Source organism: Octodon degus, unplaced genomic scaffold (genome assembly GCF_000260255.1).
Source record: "Octodon degus isolate 3935 unplaced genomic scaffold, OctDeg1.0 scaffold00158, whole genome shotgun sequence".
Classification (NCBI taxonomy): Eukaryota; Metazoa; Chordata; class Mammalia; order Rodentia; family Octodontidae; genus Octodon; species Octodon degus.
In genome coordinates, this window is record NW_004524734.1 from 2,018,062 (window position 1) to 2,036,125 (window position 18,064).

The 18,064-nt window shown below is 46.9% G+C and overlaps 1 protein-coding gene across 4 annotated transcripts in view; it reads left to right on the forward strand.

Annotated features, from left to right (window-relative positions):
• The first annotated feature begins 6 nt into the window (after positions 1–6).
• The window catches only part of Klf3 (Kruppel like factor 3), a 30,713-nt gene continuing 12,655 nt past the window's right edge, over positions 7–18,064 (forward strand). The window contains exons 1-2 of one of the 4 annotated variants that reach the window (XM_004642635.2): positions 7–144; positions 14,690–14,781. In XM_004642635.2, the coding sequence (XP_004642692.1) occupies positions 14,725–14,781 (57 nt within the window). In that variant the 5' untranslated portion in view covers positions 7–144; positions 14,690–14,724. Of the gene's footprint in view, positions 145–8,166; positions 8,400–9,394; positions 9,575–14,685; positions 14,782–18,064 lie in introns of those variants that run through there. The other 3 variants (XM_023702741.1, XM_023702740.1, XM_023702742.1) reach the window with 3 other exon arrangements.

Consider the following 18,064-nt stretch of genomic DNA (forward strand, 5'->3'; position numbering starts at 1 on the left):
CCTGTGCCCGTCCGGGTGCCGTGCCCTGCGGCCCGAGCGAGCGGAGCGGAGCGCTGACACTGCCGCGCGCGCGGGGCTCCCGCGGCGGGGAGCCGGGCCTTTATTTCTCGTCGGCAGCGCTCTGCACTGCGCCTCGCAAAGTAAGTCCCCTCTCCCTCACCTATCCGCCTTGCCCCGGCTCCGGCGCCCCGCTCGCCCTGTCTGGCTTCGTCTTTTCTCCTGCAGGGCGGCGCGGGGTGGGGGGCGCGCGGGGAATGGCCGGGGGTGCAGCCGGGGGGCGCCTGTGGGCTTGGGAAAGTGCGGCGGCGGCGCCTTGCAGCCGGGGGTGGGGGGCGGAGGGAGGCGAGGGGGAGGGGACCCTGGGTCCGAGGCCGAACGTGTGGGATGCGGGAACACCTCGCGGAAGCTGGGGCGCTGGGGGGGCGCGGGCGGGGGCTCACCTGTGTGGTCCCCCGGCCTCCGCCCGCCCACCCGCGACTCCCTCCAGAGCCCCAGAAACCTCTCCGCGTGTGGCAGCGTTGCGAGGAGAAAGGTAGCGCCGAGGCCGCGCGCTCCCGCTCCTCCCTCCGCCCTCCCCCCCGCCCGGGCTCCCGCGTCCTTCCCGTCCCTGCCTCCGCCCGCCAGCCACCCCCCTCCCAGGACGGGGTGCGCGGGCGCTCGCCTGCTCGGCAAACTTGGAGCAGTCTGCCCGGCCCTCTGGGAAGAAACTTGGGGCTGTTGGGACTCGAGGAGCATCCCTCTGTGGGTTCTGGAGCCCGGGAGCCTTCCAAGGCAGCTGGCCTCTCCGGGCAGTGGAAGAAAGCCGCCGGGGTTGGATAGTCCTGAGGGCAAGGAGAGAACCTGCCGCAGTGCCTGGGGCCAGGATTGCTGCGGGACTGGAGGCAGCCAGTGTCTTGGGCACAGAGCCTGCGGCGCTAGGGACCCTATCCTGGTGGAAACCCGGGGACTGATCCTGGACCAGAACCCATAGGACCTAACAAACATTTCAGAGTGATTATCTTGGAGATAGTAGATAAGACCTGGAATTGTCATATCCATTTTTTTTTTTCGCAGATAACAGGGAGACACTTTTTTTGGCTTTAAATTTTGCAGCAGTGTATACTATTGGATAAAGCGACTTTTTTTTTTTTTTTTTAAAGTCGGGCTAAAGGGATATTGGAAATTCTCTTGTATGTCTCTAAAATAAACGTTCTACATTGAATTGCTGAGTATTTTTAACTGACTTGAACTTTATATTTTCCATTAATATTAACCGAGATCCTTTAAATATATTGATTATGTTCCCACGAAAGCCTGGTGTTATGGGGGGGAGAGTGTGGAGTGGTATTCTGACATTTCAATTTAGTGTCTAATTATTAAGCAAAAACAAGTGGGGCATAGGCCAGTTCCCTATAGGTTTTTCCACGCAGCATTTTTGTGCAGTCCTTTTCTGATTGTTGTACAAATTTGAGGGGCAAATTTATAAGAGGACTCAGTCTGGATGATAACCTGCCTCAACCTGAGGAGGCCTTGTTTTCAGTGAAAAAACAATCTGGGAACCTGAACATCTCCAGAATTCGTGGTATTGTTTCAGAGTGCTCCAGTGATTTCTTGGGTTTGAAGCGGGAGGTGCGTTAGTTGACCTTAGGCTGCTAGCACAAACTGGAGTAAGATGTGGGATTAATTTAAACTCCCTAAAGAAACTGCTTTCTCAATTTCTAGTCAGTGGGGTTTGCTGCAGGACCAAGAGAGGAAGAAAGGTGGATGCACTGCTTGTTAAGTAAATGAAGCTGGGCTGGAGCACTGGCTTGCATGAAGGAGAACAGAAGTGTAAGAAGTGCAGTGTGAGAATAACAAAGAAAAGTAGATGCTTAGACTACACAACCTTGTGGGATTTAAAGCAGCAGTGCAGTTTTTGGAAAAAGCTACTGTTTTTTCTGCAGTGCAAAGTTTCTAAATTAAACCCAATCTTGTTGCTATGGGCACGGCAATGCTTATTTTTTATTTATTTATCTATTTTTTTTTTTTTTTACTTGTAAGATCTGCACACTAATTCTTAATTCTCTGATAATGGAAACCAGTGTTAAATCGTCTTGGCCAAGAAAGTAAGTAATTAAGTAGAAATGAGATCCATAAACAGACTTTACTACTTTAAACATACCTACAGGAAAATAGACATTTTGGAATTCTTGTTCACAGACCGTGGAACAAATGTCAGTGATGAGCAGATTCTCCAGAGGTGGATTTCTCTAGATGTGTGTTCATGTACCAGATGAGCTACAACTCTGTCTATAGCCACATTTGGAAGAAGACAGGGACGGTTTGGGGAGGTCTAAATGGCCCACAGCCTGTGTCTTGGAATTCAGTGCTATGGCTGAGGAGCCTTCCAATTGGGCCAGTTGCAGTTATGTGGGGTAACCCAGTTAATAATCTGAATTCTTCCCAGCAGTGTTGTATCTTGATTGTCCTCGTGATGCACTCAAGCTAAATGATAATCACTGCCATAACCAGAATTTGGTCAGAGCTGGGGCTTAGCCATTGGGATGCGACCAAAGGGACAAAAGAAATCGGGAGGAAGCTGTTGTTAATTTGGAAGGTCTCTGCAATTCGAATATGACAAAATCCCATGTGCTCTTAGGATGTTTACTGTATGTGGCAGCTCCTATTTGTAAATAGGGCAGGTTCCCGTATAAAGCTGGTGTTATTATTCACACCCAAAGAACAAACACCTCCACCCCCTGTTGTTGTCTTTAAAAACTCCAGCTGCTCATGAATATAGGGTCAGGGAGGGCCGACTAAATGTTTCTCTGTGCTTTCTCTCCAGCACAGCCAGCAGAGCTGTTTCCTGTTCTTTGTTTCAAGGCTGGGGTTTGCGTCATACATTCCAAGTGGCATATGTGTGCTCTTTCCTGTTTCAGGCTGTTTTCTGGTAGATCAGTAGCCTAGACCAGGCCGTGGTCCCTGCCCCTAAACTTCAAATCCCCACCCAGGGAGTTATCATGTCTCTACACACTAGGGATTGCTTAAGATGCCTGTGTTATGTCATAACGAGAAGTCAGTTAACCTTTTTACCTACACCCTTTGCTCTACCATGTTTATGTGAGTGAATCAATACTTTTTACCTTTAAAATTTTTCATGGCCAGATTGTGATGTTTTTTAAAAAGGAATTTGTACATGTGGGCAAAACCCCAAATCATTGGGGGTTGTTTTTGTGTGTTTTAGTTCTCCAGTGAAGGTAGGCAGAGGGTTTAAGAGAGGCATTTTTCCTGAAGCTGTCAATTTTTCATCAGGATTAACACCTTACAGCCTAGGAGGCCTAGCATTATCTGAAGGATGTGCCCACCCTGAATGCCTCCACTCAGCCACTCAATGAAGGCTTAGGGGACAGGGACAGTGGGTTTAAGTAATCTTGGCAACCTGGGCCAAGTTACAGCCTTGGTTATATCCTGAAGGAGAATTTGTTAGAAATGTTATTCAAGCAAAGCGTACCATACTGAAAAATCTCAGGTTGTTTTGTTTGTTTGTTTTTTAGACTAAGACTAACATTAGGATAAATTTTAAGGACAAAGATTTTACTGTATTCTACATCTGGTTTCCGAATCATTGTAATTTTTTTTTAAAAAAATCTTCAAGAGAAAGAAGAACTAGCAAGAAGAATCCTCTGAATGATAGTTGGAAAATTTTAATCTTTTATTTTGAAAACAGAATGAGCTAGATTGTGTGGGTGGGGGTATGTGTGTGTGCCCCCTTCTCTGCCCCTGCTTGGTGGTACTGAGAATTGAGCTCAGAAACTTCACACTGAGCCCCCCAGCTGCTTTGTAGTTGTTCATCATTATTTTGAGACTGGGTCTTGCTACATTTTCCCACGTTGGGCTTGAATTTGCAGTTCACCTGCTTCAGCCTCCCAGAGTCCTGGGATTACAGGTGTGTGCCACCACACCTGGCTTCCTGTTCTTTTTAAATAATGACTTTTTCATAATTCTAGCTTTTAAATAACTTGTCAGTGGTTAAACTAAGAAATATCTTTGTTAATTGTTTAAAATCTGCTTTATCAAGTTATTTTTCTCTTGGTTCTTCAGAAACTGAGCTTTAAAGACATGTTTGGAAATGCAACTTTTGCCAAGTGAACTTTAATTCTAAAGTTTTCTTTCAAACCTAAAGAACATTCTGTAGTGTTCTCTGTTAGCATTAATTAAGAGTTGCTGAAGCAACAAATCAGGTCTTGTATTCTTAAATATTGATGAAAATAGGATTTGGGTTTTAAATACCACATCCTACTATATGTCTTTATGTCTAAAGGGAAAGTATAAAATAAGATGTTTGGAAAGTTACTAGGATCAAATAGTTGGCTACTGATAATCTTTTTTGAAAAGCGTTGGGAGTTTTAGAAAATCCCAGTAAGATTTTTCCTTTCTCTTTTGGGAAAAGCAACTTGAAATGTCCAGCTGACTTGTAGAAGAGGCCTTTAGACTGAAATTCTTAAGTAATCCAAACTGAAGCAGGTTTTTGAGTTCTAACTCCACCCCGCTGGATTTGGTAGACAGTCTTTGTATTGCTTTCCCCAAATCATTTTTCTCTCTTCCGTAGGGGAGGGAGGGGTTAATATGTTTGTTTAGGGTTTTTTTATGTTCTGTGGGAAAAAATGTTGCAAAGCTGAGCTACTCTTGGAGGCTGAGGCAAGTGTTTACAGCCAGGCTGGGCAACATAGTGATACCTCTGGTCAGGGGGGAAAAAAAACTCACAAGGTTTTTAAATTACATTATCTGGTAGTTACTATAATTACCATTCAGCGTCATCATTTGTCCACCCTCCTTTAGCTACTTGCCTTTCTTAGTATTTCCAAATACATATTTTTGCTGTACACTGGTACCTCTCACAGTTTTTCTTGCCAGCTGTTTTCACTCCCAGTTGTATCTAAAGAAAAATAAATACATGCAACCTCATCCTTTGAAATTTAGGAATTAACCTTTTCCTGGAAGTTGCGTTTCTTCCTGAAGTCTTTCACTGATCATTAGTTCTGTATTTATTTTTGGTTTTAAAAAGTCATGAGGATCTTAAAATAATGGCTGCCTGGTTTGCTAACAGGTGGTACTGTGGTCCAGACGCTTCTCAAGGGTATTGAGGGGCATCATGATGGTCGCTTGCGAGTATGGCCTGTCCTTTCTGAATCCCGGGCCTCACTTCTCATCTGCAGCCCTCACGGAGCTGGGAAGCCAGACAGAGGCAGCCCTGATAAGAGAGCACATTGTCTCCAGCAGGCAGCCCTGCTCCCCCGCCCCAAACTCTCCTTCCTTGAAATTTGGTAATAATAATAGAGACACAGTGCTGTAGGCACCATTTCTGAACCAGAACTGAAGTGTTTTCTCTCAAAAAAAAAAGTGTCCGTGAGCCTTTTAACTCGCTCTGCATTCTGGAATGTAACCATCTTCACTGAACATTAAAGAAATTGTGTCCCTTGGTCAGAGAGTTTGTGGTAAAGTTCTTTAGCTGGTTCAAAAGGTTCCTGGAGCCTTTTGAAACTCTTTGCCTTGTGTTAGCAGGCTGAATATATTACTGCCTCCCTGGCTAATTATTAAGGGGCCTGGAGACCCACAAGTCCTCTCAGAGGTCTCAGCCAGCTCTTCACCTGGTTTCTGGAAGGGGGTGTCCATCCCAAGGCAGCCCTATTTCCTGGGCTTCCTGAAGAGCCCAGCTTTGCCTGGGACATGATCAGGATGGTCACTGTCCCTGGAAGGCTTGGGGACCTCACCAGAGATGGTCCAGAGCTGGGTCAGGACAAGACAGGAGCTGACTGGCTGGTTGGATGGCTGGCTGGGTGGGTGGATGGATGGATGGATGGATGGATGGATGGATGGATGGATGGATGGATGGGTAGGTAGGTATGGGTGGGTACGGGTGGGTGGATGGATGGATGGATAGATGGATGGATGGATGGAGGATGGATGGATGGATGGATGGATGGATGGATGGATGGATGGAGCAGGTGTCAGGGCCGTGATCTAACCTGCTGAGCCACTGGCCTGGGAGCCCAGTTGGGTCTTACTGATTTGGCCACTGACCTCTTCTGTCTACTACTCTCTGTTCTTTGAGTCTAATCACGGCAATACACTCCTTTACCTGTTCTTTCACTTCACACCTGGTACCTTCCAAAGCTTTGCGCCTGAAAACTGCTTTCGTTAATAAGATCAGGCTCCTGTTCTGCTTAGTTCTGCAAACAAGGGGGTTGTTCTGGCCCAAACCTCCCTAAGTTTTCACACTTTGCGTTTTAGAAAACTTTTTTTTTTTAGGCTGGACACCAGCCCCTGGACAGATTTTCCACAGACTATACGAGATATACAATCATTCTAGGGCCTTTTCCTTCATTTTATTTTCGTCTTGCATCTGCGGATAGTTTGACACTCATCCATTTATTCATCTTGCAAGTATTTATTGAGCACCTACTCATTAAAGCTAATCTCAAATTACATGCGATCATTATTTTGAGTTATGCCACAGGATGGAGTAGGTCTGCAGTGATCAAACCTGAAAAGGTGTTTTGAAATCTTAATTGCCCATCAGAACCTCCAGTGGCACTGTTTAACATAGACCAGGCACACACCCACATCCTCGTTCTGGGCAGTAACCCAGATGAGATGGTTCCCCCCAGAGTGGGTCCCCCCAGGAGAACAGAAAAGCCTGGTTTGTAGCAAGTACACTTCTGTTCCCAGCAGCAGCTCTAGCCAGCTCTGTGAATTTGGGCGAGTCATTTCACCTCTGTTCTTCCATTTCCTCATTTCTAAAATGGGGCTGAGGACCTGGCCCTTCCACCTTTGTGCAGTTATTATGAGGATTTCCGTATTTACTTGACTAACACTGCCAATTTTTCTCAGCGCTTTTATGGACCAGTTGCAGGTGCATTGGCGAGGAAGAATAAAAGCTTAATTTGGGACCTTCCGAACTTGTCCTTTGATCTAGAGTCCAAGCATGCTCCCAGGGAGAAGGTAGGCAGCAGGGCCAGTCCCGAGAGGTTGAAGTCACTACTGTTGGCTACTGTAAGGCTGTCCCGGAGTCTCATATTCCCCAGCAACCATTTTTTAGCAGAAGTCATATCCCATAGTGCTTGTCATGTTTTCTGCCCTGGGAGATGGCCTGCCAAGGCCACCAGCCTTGAAGTTAGATGATGGTCTTGATTTCAAATTCTGACTGTCCAGCTCAGGGGCTGTGTAATCTTGGTGGGCTACTTTATGTCTCTGTTCTCAAACATCAGCTGGGGAGGCATTGCTGTCTCTTAGGCACCCATTCTGAGTGACCAGCAGGGAAGTGTGATGTCACATAGCTCTTGCTTAGGGCCTTTTGCAAAAGGAGCATCCTTGTATAAAAACCTAATGTTCCCCCCTCTACACACATCCTCCCCTTGTTGCTGCCTCCTCCTTTTCCCTATCTTTTTCTTTTTTTCTATTTAAATTTTAAGAGTATAGGGACTTTGAGACTAGTCTTACTAGGTGGTGAATAAAAGTTTTTGAGAATGATAACTGATTAATGAACTGTGACAGGCAAGGGTGTAAGGTGAGTGGCTTGGGTTTTACTGTTGCTAGTGGCTCTTTTTTGTTCTTGGAGCTTTTTGTTGTTTGGGGGTTTTGTTTTGGTGGTGGGATTGAACCCCAGGGCCTCTGCACTTTTTACAATTTTCTGAGGCAGGGTCTAGGTTGTAATACTCCTGTGTCAGCCTCTGGGATTCAGGCCAGACCACCATACCTGGCAAGTCTGAGGAAGTTTGGTTCACTGGTTCCTAGGGAGCTAGGCCCTTCCTCAGCCCCCATTAGTTTCTGGAGGCATTCTGGAAGCAGTCCAAAAGGGAGATGGTGGGCACACTCCCCGGGGCTGGGTCTGCCATCCCGGAGGGCAGGGCACCTGCCATGTCACCAGGTGCTGGGGTCCTGCGGTCCAGGGGGTACCCTTGGGGAAATAAGGCCAGTGTGTGCGGGCAGCAGTCTGCTGGCCACGGGATGGGGAGGGCCTTGAGCTGGTCTTTGAAGAATTAGGAGGATTGAGATAAGCCGGAAGGGGAGGGGGCATTCCACCCTGGTTGCCCGGCGTTGGGGCCAGAAATGAACAAAGGGGCGGGGTGGGGGGGAGCGGTGGGGCGGCCAGCCTCGCAGGGCACTTGTGGAGCCGGGAGGCTGGTCGGGAAGGGGCGCAGATGCGGGCACCGAAGCCCTGGGTGCCTCCCGAGGAGGGCTGTGAACTCCAGAGTTGAGAAAAGGGCTGAAGACAGTAGGTGGCCACGGGGTGGAGCCGCGGTGCGGGGCAAAGGACAGGGGGGACCAATGCAGAGCGCCTCCGGGGACACCGTGGTGAGGCCCCCAGGGCCGGGCCCGAGGGTAGGAGGGGAAAGGCAGAGGGGTGAGGACGGAGTCTCGGATGACCTTAGGTTTCCATGGTGAGTGACCAGAAAATGAGGCAACTAGGAGGCCGGGAGGGGCCGCCCGGCGGGCGAGGGCCGGGGTCTGGGCAGGGTGGCCGGCCGGCCCCCAGGGCTCTGCGCTTCCGCTCTGCCGGCTGTCGGAGGCAGAGGACGGTAGTGGCTCTCGCCTTTGTGCCGCAGGGTCGGTGCGTGGCGCGCTGCAGTAAACTTCGGCAGCGGATCCTGGGGGCAGAGGGAACTGCCACCCGCTGACGATTCTTTCTGGTTATTTTTAAGGTTCCTGCTAGCCTCGTTCGGGCCGGAATTTCCAGGAACTGGCCGCTGCCCCAGCCGTCCCGCCCCGCTCCCACTCCGGCAGGGTGGGGCCATGGGTGGAGGCCGCGGGGTGGGGTGGGTGGGCCTGCGGGAGAGGGAGGGAGGGAGGGCGGGCGGGCGGGGGTGGGCCGGGCGCCTCCCGCAGCCCTGCTGGATCTGATTATATAACGCGCTGCAGAGGAGCTGCGAGGGCTTAGGCGAGGCCCTGGGAGCCGGTGCACAGCGGGATTAGGCGCTGTGGGTATTTTTCAATTTGTCTTAGGCAGCTTGCCCTTAAAACACAAATACGAAATTGTCAGCATAAAGGAGGAAAACAAGTGTGTAACCCTAGTAGGGAAAACGATTCGAGTTTGCTGAAATTTCTCTTAAGAAGGGCGTAGAAGTCCATCAACCAGGTGCCCTTGAACTTGAGGACAGACCTAACGGGTAGCGGGGTTTGGGTTTCCAGACCCCAGGTCTGCTCTGCAGGGTGCCAGTCTGGAAATGTGTAGGATTTTGCGTGCTTTCTACCTTTGCACCTGTCCTTATTCACGTGCAAAATCAATTGCTTCACCGAGTCTTTTCGAAGTACAGGGTGTGGGCAGTCTTATCTGAAGCCATGTCCTGTTTGGACAAGTTGGACTCGCCTTGGCAACCCTCCATGGGGTGGAGCCGATGGGTGGAGGCAGGAAAGTAAAATTGGATGGCTTGTTCGCAGAGAGAGGAGAGAGGGCGGATTGTTTGCTCACTGGATCATTATATTTCATCTGAAATGAAATAATTAACTTCTTCCATTTGCAAAACGTTTAATGCAAAATAACTAATTTATGAGGGGCAAAGATTTGGAAAGACCTCGTGGAGTTTATTTCCTTTCAAACCGACCATAGAAGACCGAGGTAGGTGAAGCCCTTGGGTGGTTATGAAAACAGGACGCACTTCCAGGTAGGTGCCAGCGTTTAGTTTAGCTTTTTTCTTGCTAAGACTTCAGTTTTAAAATGCCTCCTCTCAGCAGTTGCCTCTGCCCTGTGTTTTAGGGCAGGACAGCTGCCATTCCCTCTGACTGGAGCCATATGGATCTTTTAAGAGTTTGGGTAGAGAAGAGAGGAAAGTTTCTCAGGAGGGGAAGTTTAGCTGCAGGGACACTGCTGGCCTGCCTGGCCCTCCTCCGGCCAGAAGCAGGAGCGATTGAGGCGTGTGTGTGCACGCTGGCCCGGGTCTCCCCCTGATGGGGGGGGGGGGGCAGCGTGCTTCCTCCTTTAAAACTCCAAACCCTTGGGAGGGAGAGTGAAAGAGCGCTCGCAGATGGCCTTGGTTTCGCGGCTGTGTTCTCTGTTCCTGGCGGAAGTCAGCTGGGAAACAAAAGTTGGCTTTGAGGGAACCAGGTGATCGGGAGCTGTAGGGTTGGGGGGGGCAGCATGATGCAGGAAACCTGTGGGGAGCCGAGGAAAGGAAGAAAGATAAACAAGGACAATGCCGGAGAAGGCTTGCTGTGTTTCCCAGGGAACCCTAAACTGCTTCTTCACCCACTCCACTCCCTGTCCGACTTCTGAGGAAGGGGCAGCCCGTGGGAAGGGTGTCTCTGTAACGAGCTGCTTTGTAGACTCGGAGGAGGCTAGGTGACAGCAGAACCCCTCTCCCATTGGGGACCGCCTTTCTCAGGAAGCAGCTATCCCGTGGGCCTCACAGAGGCGCAAGTGCAGGACTTGGAGGCAGAGCTGTGGTGCCTCTGAATGTCTTCACTGAGTCACCAAGCTTTTCATACAGAATCAGACAGCTTGGCACTGTCACAGAAGTCTAACCCTTAGTTTGATATCAGAAAAGTATAAAGAAAGTATGAAAGGAAAATCCGTTTCTTCTTTTTTGCTATTTTGTCCTTGTGGCCCAAGGGACCAATTCCAGGATTTGGGCGCTGGATCAGAACTTGCCATCCCGCTGCCTCAGAGTGGGGATCGCAGGCTCGCACCAGGGTGTCAGCCACTTTTTTCTTTCTTTTTTAAAAATACAGCTTTATGGGTTCTTCCCTGAACAATAACATCATAGTTTCTCCAGTTATGGAAAACTGTTTTTTGGAGTGGTAATATTCCTGTGTTTTTGTTTTTAAACACCTCAAGAACTTAGAAGTTCTTAAGTTTTGTTCTTTTTCTTTTTAAATGCAGTCCAATTTCTTCTAGGATTGTTTAGTTTATTCATTTCTGCTAAGCGAGTTAAATGTACAAGTAAATGTGTTTATGATTGGAAAATAGTAAGGAAAAACTGAAGCGCGTTTGAGGCTTCCTCCTTTCTGACATCCACATAAAGTGATTTAACAGAATTCCTCAGCTTGGTTAAAAGACAGGTTTAAAGACCCCAAGATTGGCCCTGAGCACCAAGACTTGTTGCAGCGCGCCACCTACTGGCTGTATATAGGATTGCTGCCAGCGTAAACCTTTAATTAAAAATGCTACCCGCTGAGCTGAGCAGGGAGTAGGAAAGACCACCAAGTTTAGAGACCCTAATTCTTCTACTGCTTGTTGCTTATCAGTTACATGGAAGACACTGAAGCAGTTCAGTCTCTTCTGGTGCTATGTCAGAACTCACGAGGTCTAAACCAATGCCAGAAGTGTTCAGTACAGAGTATAGAAATTTTTTGCAAGTAAATAAGCAAAAGCCTGATATATTAATGTGTTTCATTCTCTTCTTTGGTGCCTTCCTTAGTTTACCTCCTGTTTTTAAAGCTTTTAATTATAGAATTAATCTTAAAGTTACCACACAGGAACATAAAACTGACTCTTCCACTCCCAAGAAGTATTTGTTAACAGTTTAAGGTGTGTCATTCCAGACATTCATCTTCTTGTGTTTCATATCCTGTGATTGTCACTGAAAGAATAATCATTTAGGTCATTAAAACTACCAGCTTAAAAGTGCTGTTAGGTGTGTGGATGCCCGGCAAACCTGGTGCTGTTCCTTGGGATATGTGAATTTTGCACATTGTTAAATTCAGGGATGCATTATTTAGCTATAAGGTTCAAAATGTGGCATTCTAATTGCCTCATTCCTCCTTTATTTATTAGCTGAAATAAGGTCTGTCATGAGAAAAATTCTTTCATGAACATTTGCATTACTTCGAAATACAGTTCTGAGCAAATAATTGTGCCCTTATATTTCTTTTTTTTTTTTTTTTTTGTGGAACCGGGTATTGAACTCAGGCCCTTGTGCTTGCCAGGGAAGCGCTTATTCCACTGAGCCATCTCCCCAGCCCCGCCCTTATATTTCATAATAAAAACAGGCTAGGTTTTATTAGAAACAATCATTTACATGAAACTCTATTTCTCTTAGTCTTGCAAAGCCCGAGTTTTCTTAAATATAGGTAAAATGGAAAACATTAAAGAACAATTATGATTTAAATGACTTAAAATGATAAAAGATATAGCAGGTTAATGTGTAATTCATTTCTAAATGGATTCAGTAATCATGCCATAGGCATTTGATAAAGTCATTAAAGCCTATTTGAGCTGAAAGGTAGAGTTTAAAATTTGAACCCAAAGGAACTCCAGATTCCATCATCGTAATTTATTCTTTGCTGCACTCCTTAGTAGCCAGGCGTCCAAGGTGCCCCATGTGGAGCCACTAGCGGAGCTCAGGCTCTTCTCCTGCAGCTGTGAGAAGTCTCAATGGGAGCTGCAGACTTGTGGGCTGCCATTAACTTTTAAACTGAATCTAACTCAGGTTTTATTTAAGGGCAAAGAGATGAGGTGTTTTGTTTTGCTTTTTGAGAAAGGGTCTCTCTGTGTAGTTCAGGCTGACCTTGAGCTCACTATGTAGTCCAGGCTGGTCTCAAACTCATGGTGATCCTCCTGCCTCAACATCCCAAGTGCTAAGACTATGCATGTGCCGCCACAACCAGCCCGAGTTTGAATTTTTTTTTTTTTTTTTTTTTTTTTTTTTTTTTAAGGATCTACAACAGGGTATTCAGGGTCTCACTACTAGAACAGAATCAGACTTGTAGTGATCCGCCTGTTTATAGCCTCCCAAGAGCTGGGATGCCAGGTGCGTGTACCACCATAACCAGTCTCAGCATGCTTCAGGGGCGGGGCCCATCAAGGCAGGCCTAGGGATAGAACCCCCGGCCCCTGCACCTGCTTACAGGTGCTTTAATCCGCTGAGCTATTTGGCCGGCCCCAAGAGATTGATTTTTAAAATTAGATAATGTGATTAAGGGGCTGTTTCACCTCTAAGAAATACAAGTGCTCTTTTTTTTTTTTTTTTTTTTTTTAATGTATTTGGTTGTTATAGGGTCTCACTCCACAGCTCAGACTCGTAGTGTTCCTCCTGTTTTCATCCTCCCCAGTGCTGGGATTACAGGTGTGCATCACCACTTCCAGACTCCATCATCAGCTCGCATGGTACTGGGGATTGAACCCTGGTCCCAGTACTTTTCTAAGTAGGTGCTTAGTCCACTGAGCTATCTCACAGTGCTCTTTTCTGGAATTTGCATCCAGATACCATCTGTTGGAATAGGTGCATCTGGAAGATCTAATTCAATTTATGAAGGTGTTTGTGGGGGGCTGCAGCTGAGCAGCTGCATGAGGAGGGCTGCTGCATATCTGACTTCAGGGGTGTGAGCAGGAGATGCCACCTCTCTTGTTTATGGGCCAGTGGGGGGCATGGACAGCAGTTCTTGGAGTTGTGACCATCTGTACAGCTTCTAGACTGGGGCCGAAGAGTAACAGATTGCAAAACACAAGGGTTTTCATCCTTTCTTAAGAAATCATCCACTTTTCCCTGGCTGTTGGCTTGTTACACGAGAGGGCGGTGGCCCCGTGGATCTGAGCAGCCTAGCATCGCCTGGTGTGCGCAGATTACAGAGCATCCTGTGATGTAAGAAGACGTAATTTTGAAGGGAGGGCCTTATGTTGAATCTGGATGAAATTCACATGTTGTCATGAGACCCAGCAGAGCAGTCAGGCTCGAAAGCCATGCAGTGTTGCTCGTGAGACTGTGACAGTATCTTGGTATAACCACCCACCCATAGAGCACAAACTATAGGATCGCTGTTGAGGAGTTTTAATTTGAAATACAGGAAGTAACTCAAAAATTTCTGCAGCTTTTTCAGGTAGAGGCAAATCTAGAAATTTTTCATATAGCAAAAGTGTTTAGAAAACAGGTCATGGGTGGGTCAAGCCCTACCTTGACCACTTCCAAAGAAACATGGTGGGGACATGAACCCAACTTCAATAAGTAAATCAACTTAGAGTAAAAAATAGTGTCATTTGGCAACCACTAAAATGTTTGAGGATATGTATGTGCTTCCCACATTTGAGTTCTCTTTCAGAAAATTTATCTCAGAGATGAATGAAAGATGGGTAGGAGGATGCAGATGTGAAGAGGGGGTTCAAGGTAGTATGTGGTGGTCAGAATTTAGAAGCAACCCAAGTGGCCAGTAGAAAGGGGTAAGTGAGCTGAGTTTGATGGCATGGTCTAATCTAGAAAGAAGGCTTTGGCAGGATAAAAGAAACCGGTTGGCTCGTACGTTCTTTTTGCTTGCTTCTGTGATGAACATCAAGGGAAAAGGGAAGGTGTTTAATAATCCTGCGAAATCTAAACTTCTATTAAGTCATGCAGCCAGTCTTGCTGCTGTAGATATTGCTCCAAAAACCAAGAGTCAGCCTTTATGCACTGGAGGTGGAAAGACTATTTGGCTCTCATCTGATTATGACCATCAGGCCTGGTTTTAATTTTACAAAATGGCATCTTTTATAGGTAGGGAAAACAGTTCCAGCACTTTTGGGAGGGGAGGGATGGAAGGGTGAGAAAGCGGGGCAGGGAGTGTGTTTTATTTTTACTAGTTTAAGGCTGGACACCTATAATCCCAGCACTTGGGAGACTGAGGCAGGAGGATTGTGAGCTGTAGGCCAATCTGCAAAACATAGTGAGACTGTGTCTGAGGAAGCTAACAATAAATACTTTTTTTTACTACCTTATATCTAAAATGGCCCCGGGATTCACACGGACACCTTTTTTTTTCTAGGTAGAACACCAGAACACCCTAGAAGGTTTAACTAAAAGAATGCTCATGTTTGACCCGGTCCCTGTCAAGCAGGAGGCCATGGACCCTGTCTCGGTGGTAAGTTTTCCAAGACTGATGCTCTTGCCTCCTTTTTCCGAGTGATGATGGCACGGCCTGTTGTTTCTTCCTCAAAGTTGCTCAGTACTTGGCCGGCGTTGGGCGTGGAGTACCTTGGTGAGGCCTCAGTGATCTCTGCGGGGCGTTCCCTCCTGGGTGTTGTGCGTCCTTTAATAACTGGGCCCTGTGCTTCCCTAAGACCTGTATCCCATGCCCTTCGATGGAATCAGCACATAACTTAGCCCCAAGAAGCCTGGTCCCTACCAACACAGGCTTGTAGAATCTCAAACTTCGTATGTAAAGATAGTTAAGAATGAAGTGACTTGGCGTAAAACCCACGGGCAGTAGCCACATGGTGCTGAGACCACAGCAGAGGTGGCTGAGGAAGAGGATGCATGAGGATGTGGCGGTGAGGACAGAATACAGTTTTGCATGCAGGAGTGTGGCCCGGTGGGAATCAATGTATATTGTCCTTGAACCCCGAGTGCCAGGCCAGCCCCCCGGAGAGCCCCACAGCTAGGTGTTGTCTGGCTGCCGGGGACTAATCATTAGTCTGGGTGGTGGTGTAGGTAGAGGCAGTGTGCCGTGCGTATGAGGCCTGGGTGCCAGAGGTGTCCGGCTGGAAAGCACGCACAGTACAGCTGTCTAGATGGAGGGGATCTGGCTTAGTGAGTACTGAGTAACAAGGCCAGGCGCTCACTCCCGCCCCCCACTCTTTTCTTCCACAGACGTGGAAAATATTCACAAGGGGAGAAACTTGGCCCAAGTTCTGTATCTGAATGTTGGTAATGACACGCTTGCAAAATTAGGTCATCCTTTTGCATTGGCTGTGCAGTTCCTGCCAAAAATGTTTATACAAGACATGGGGGTTACTGTAAGGGAGGCCCTTGGAGTGGGGCTGCCATGGCTGTTACGAAGCCAGCGAAGTATTTACCATTACCATGTGTAATGAAAAGTTAAATCAGAGCATCTTTAAGAAAATAACATTTGCAGCAGGATAACTCGATAACCGCATGTCTGAATAAAACAACTAAGCAATAAGAATTTTATTAATCAGAAAACTAATGTTATTTAGGGCTGTCATTTATCAACCTCCCCCCCAACTATTACATGATCATCTTAGAGGAAAATTAAAGTAAAAAACTTCCCCATTAATTATATCCTTGAAATGTGAATAGGTTTTTGGTACTGAGGAATATGATTAATTATATAAATGATGCAGAGCCATCAGGGTGCGTTTTACTCTTCGGGGTACTTCCAGTGCTTTTAATCAGGCATGAAAATATGACTCAAGAGCCTACTTTCAAGCCAAAATGAAGATCCACATTGCTAAATTGGTATGAAATAATTAAGAGCAAGGAAATACACTTAGCTAAAAAAAAAAGGGGGAGGGGAAATAAAATGAATCGCAAGAAACTTAAACCTGTACGGTTGTAGTTTGTATTAATATGTGAAGTTAAAGTATGTATAAGTATTTTTGCAATTAATAGTCTTTTTCTTCTTCATGTGCCAGTTTTCCCCTTCAATGGGCACTTAAAGAATTTAATTAGTTTCACTAAAGGTTAACGTCAGTCCTTACAATAAAGGGGTTGAGTCTGAATTCAGCAAAACCTCCATTAATTGAAACATTTGAAAACGACGAAGTTGTAATTACTTTAAAAAATTAAATAAGAAAGAAAAAAGAAAATTGCACAGAAAGCTTTGGTTCCTGCTCTTAACTCTTCAGATTTTGTCTGCTCTGCTTTCTCAAGTGTGGAATATATTGAATCTAATTTATTACTCCTTTTTTCAATTGAGGCTGACCCTGAGGGTCAAAGTCTTTGACTGTTTAAGTATATGTTGTAAACTTGAAGGCAGCGTAGGACATGTGTGAGGGTTTTTTTTTTTTTTTTAATCGCACATGAATAAAAATAGTATATAGCACTGCCACCCCCGCCCCAATCAGAAGAGAAGCCTGGCTGCACGTTGGGTGTGTACCGAGCACGTGGGGGCAGGGTCGTTCACCCATACCAGAGCAGTGGCCGTCCCAGCCTTCTCTGTGCAGCCCGGCCTGGCCCCCCACCCCCCAGGGCCCCGGGTCTGTGCCCTGGGCCCCAGCTGCTGTGGCTCCATTGTGCTGGCAGACTCATAGTTTCCTGGGTCTTTTTGTTTTTTAATTCATTAAGTATGAAATATCATGTGTTCAAAATGCACGTGTAAAGAAGTTGTTTTTACCATTTCTCAAAAGGTTAAAATAGGATTTGATTAGGGAAGTCTGAAAGAAAATAAATTGTATGAAAACTGCCCCAGATTCTTTGTTTATTCCTATGGAAATGAAGGAAGCGTGTTCCTTTTATTTTTTTTTTTTTTCTTCTGTTAGTGGAAATTCTCATCCAGTGGACCCCTTATGCATTCAGAAGTACTAAATGGTTTGGTTTGCCTTGTTCTGTCCTAACAGAAACTTTGGGCAGTTTTTGAGAGACATTTGCTTCCCCAGGGGTGTGGGACAGGGCTAGGCTCCTCCAGGGCCCTGCCTTCCCGGCTCTAGCCCCACCCTCGGGCTGGGGAGTCCTCTGTGCCCTGTCTGTGCTCCCTGTTTTCACAAGTGGAGACTTGCCTGCGTTTCTGTTACTCTCTTAAATTACCTTGTCAAGGAAAGCTCACCAGAACCTTTCCCAGTGAAATAAAAAAACTATAGAAATTCTCACTTCACTATAAAATGATAGCTACACATCTGTGAAATTACCCAAGTCTGGGCCCTTTTTGCTCATTAGTTTTTCAAGACTCAGAAGAACTGGCATTGTCTTTAACTTTGCTGGAGTGAAGACAGTGGGTTAGTATCTTCAGGCCAGGGCAAGTCATCCTCCTCCACAGGCCAGTGGGAAACACCTCTCTGAGAGCGAGCGACCACCTGAGGCATGGACACCTAATTGAATGTTAGCACTGAGGGAAGGCACTTGCCCTGGAGACGGCGGATGGCTTGGGGAAGTAGACACATCACCTCCCCAATAGGGCTGGTTGCAGGGTGGGGTGGCCCCCACGCGTGTACCTTGTCTTGGGGCTGTTCTGTTCCAGAACACAGGGGACACTGGGTGTCCATCTGTGGCCACAGACAAATGTTCTGCTTCATCAACACTTGCCCCCGATTTGGATTTGGGGCCAGGGCAGCCACGCCTGTTTGCATTGCTTAGCTAGAAGATAGGAATGGACTAGAACAGAGGGGAAGCGACTGTTACCAGGGTGTGCCCGCTGGAGGCACACCCAGATGGAGCCTGGTATCAGACCTTACTAAGCAGAACCAGAT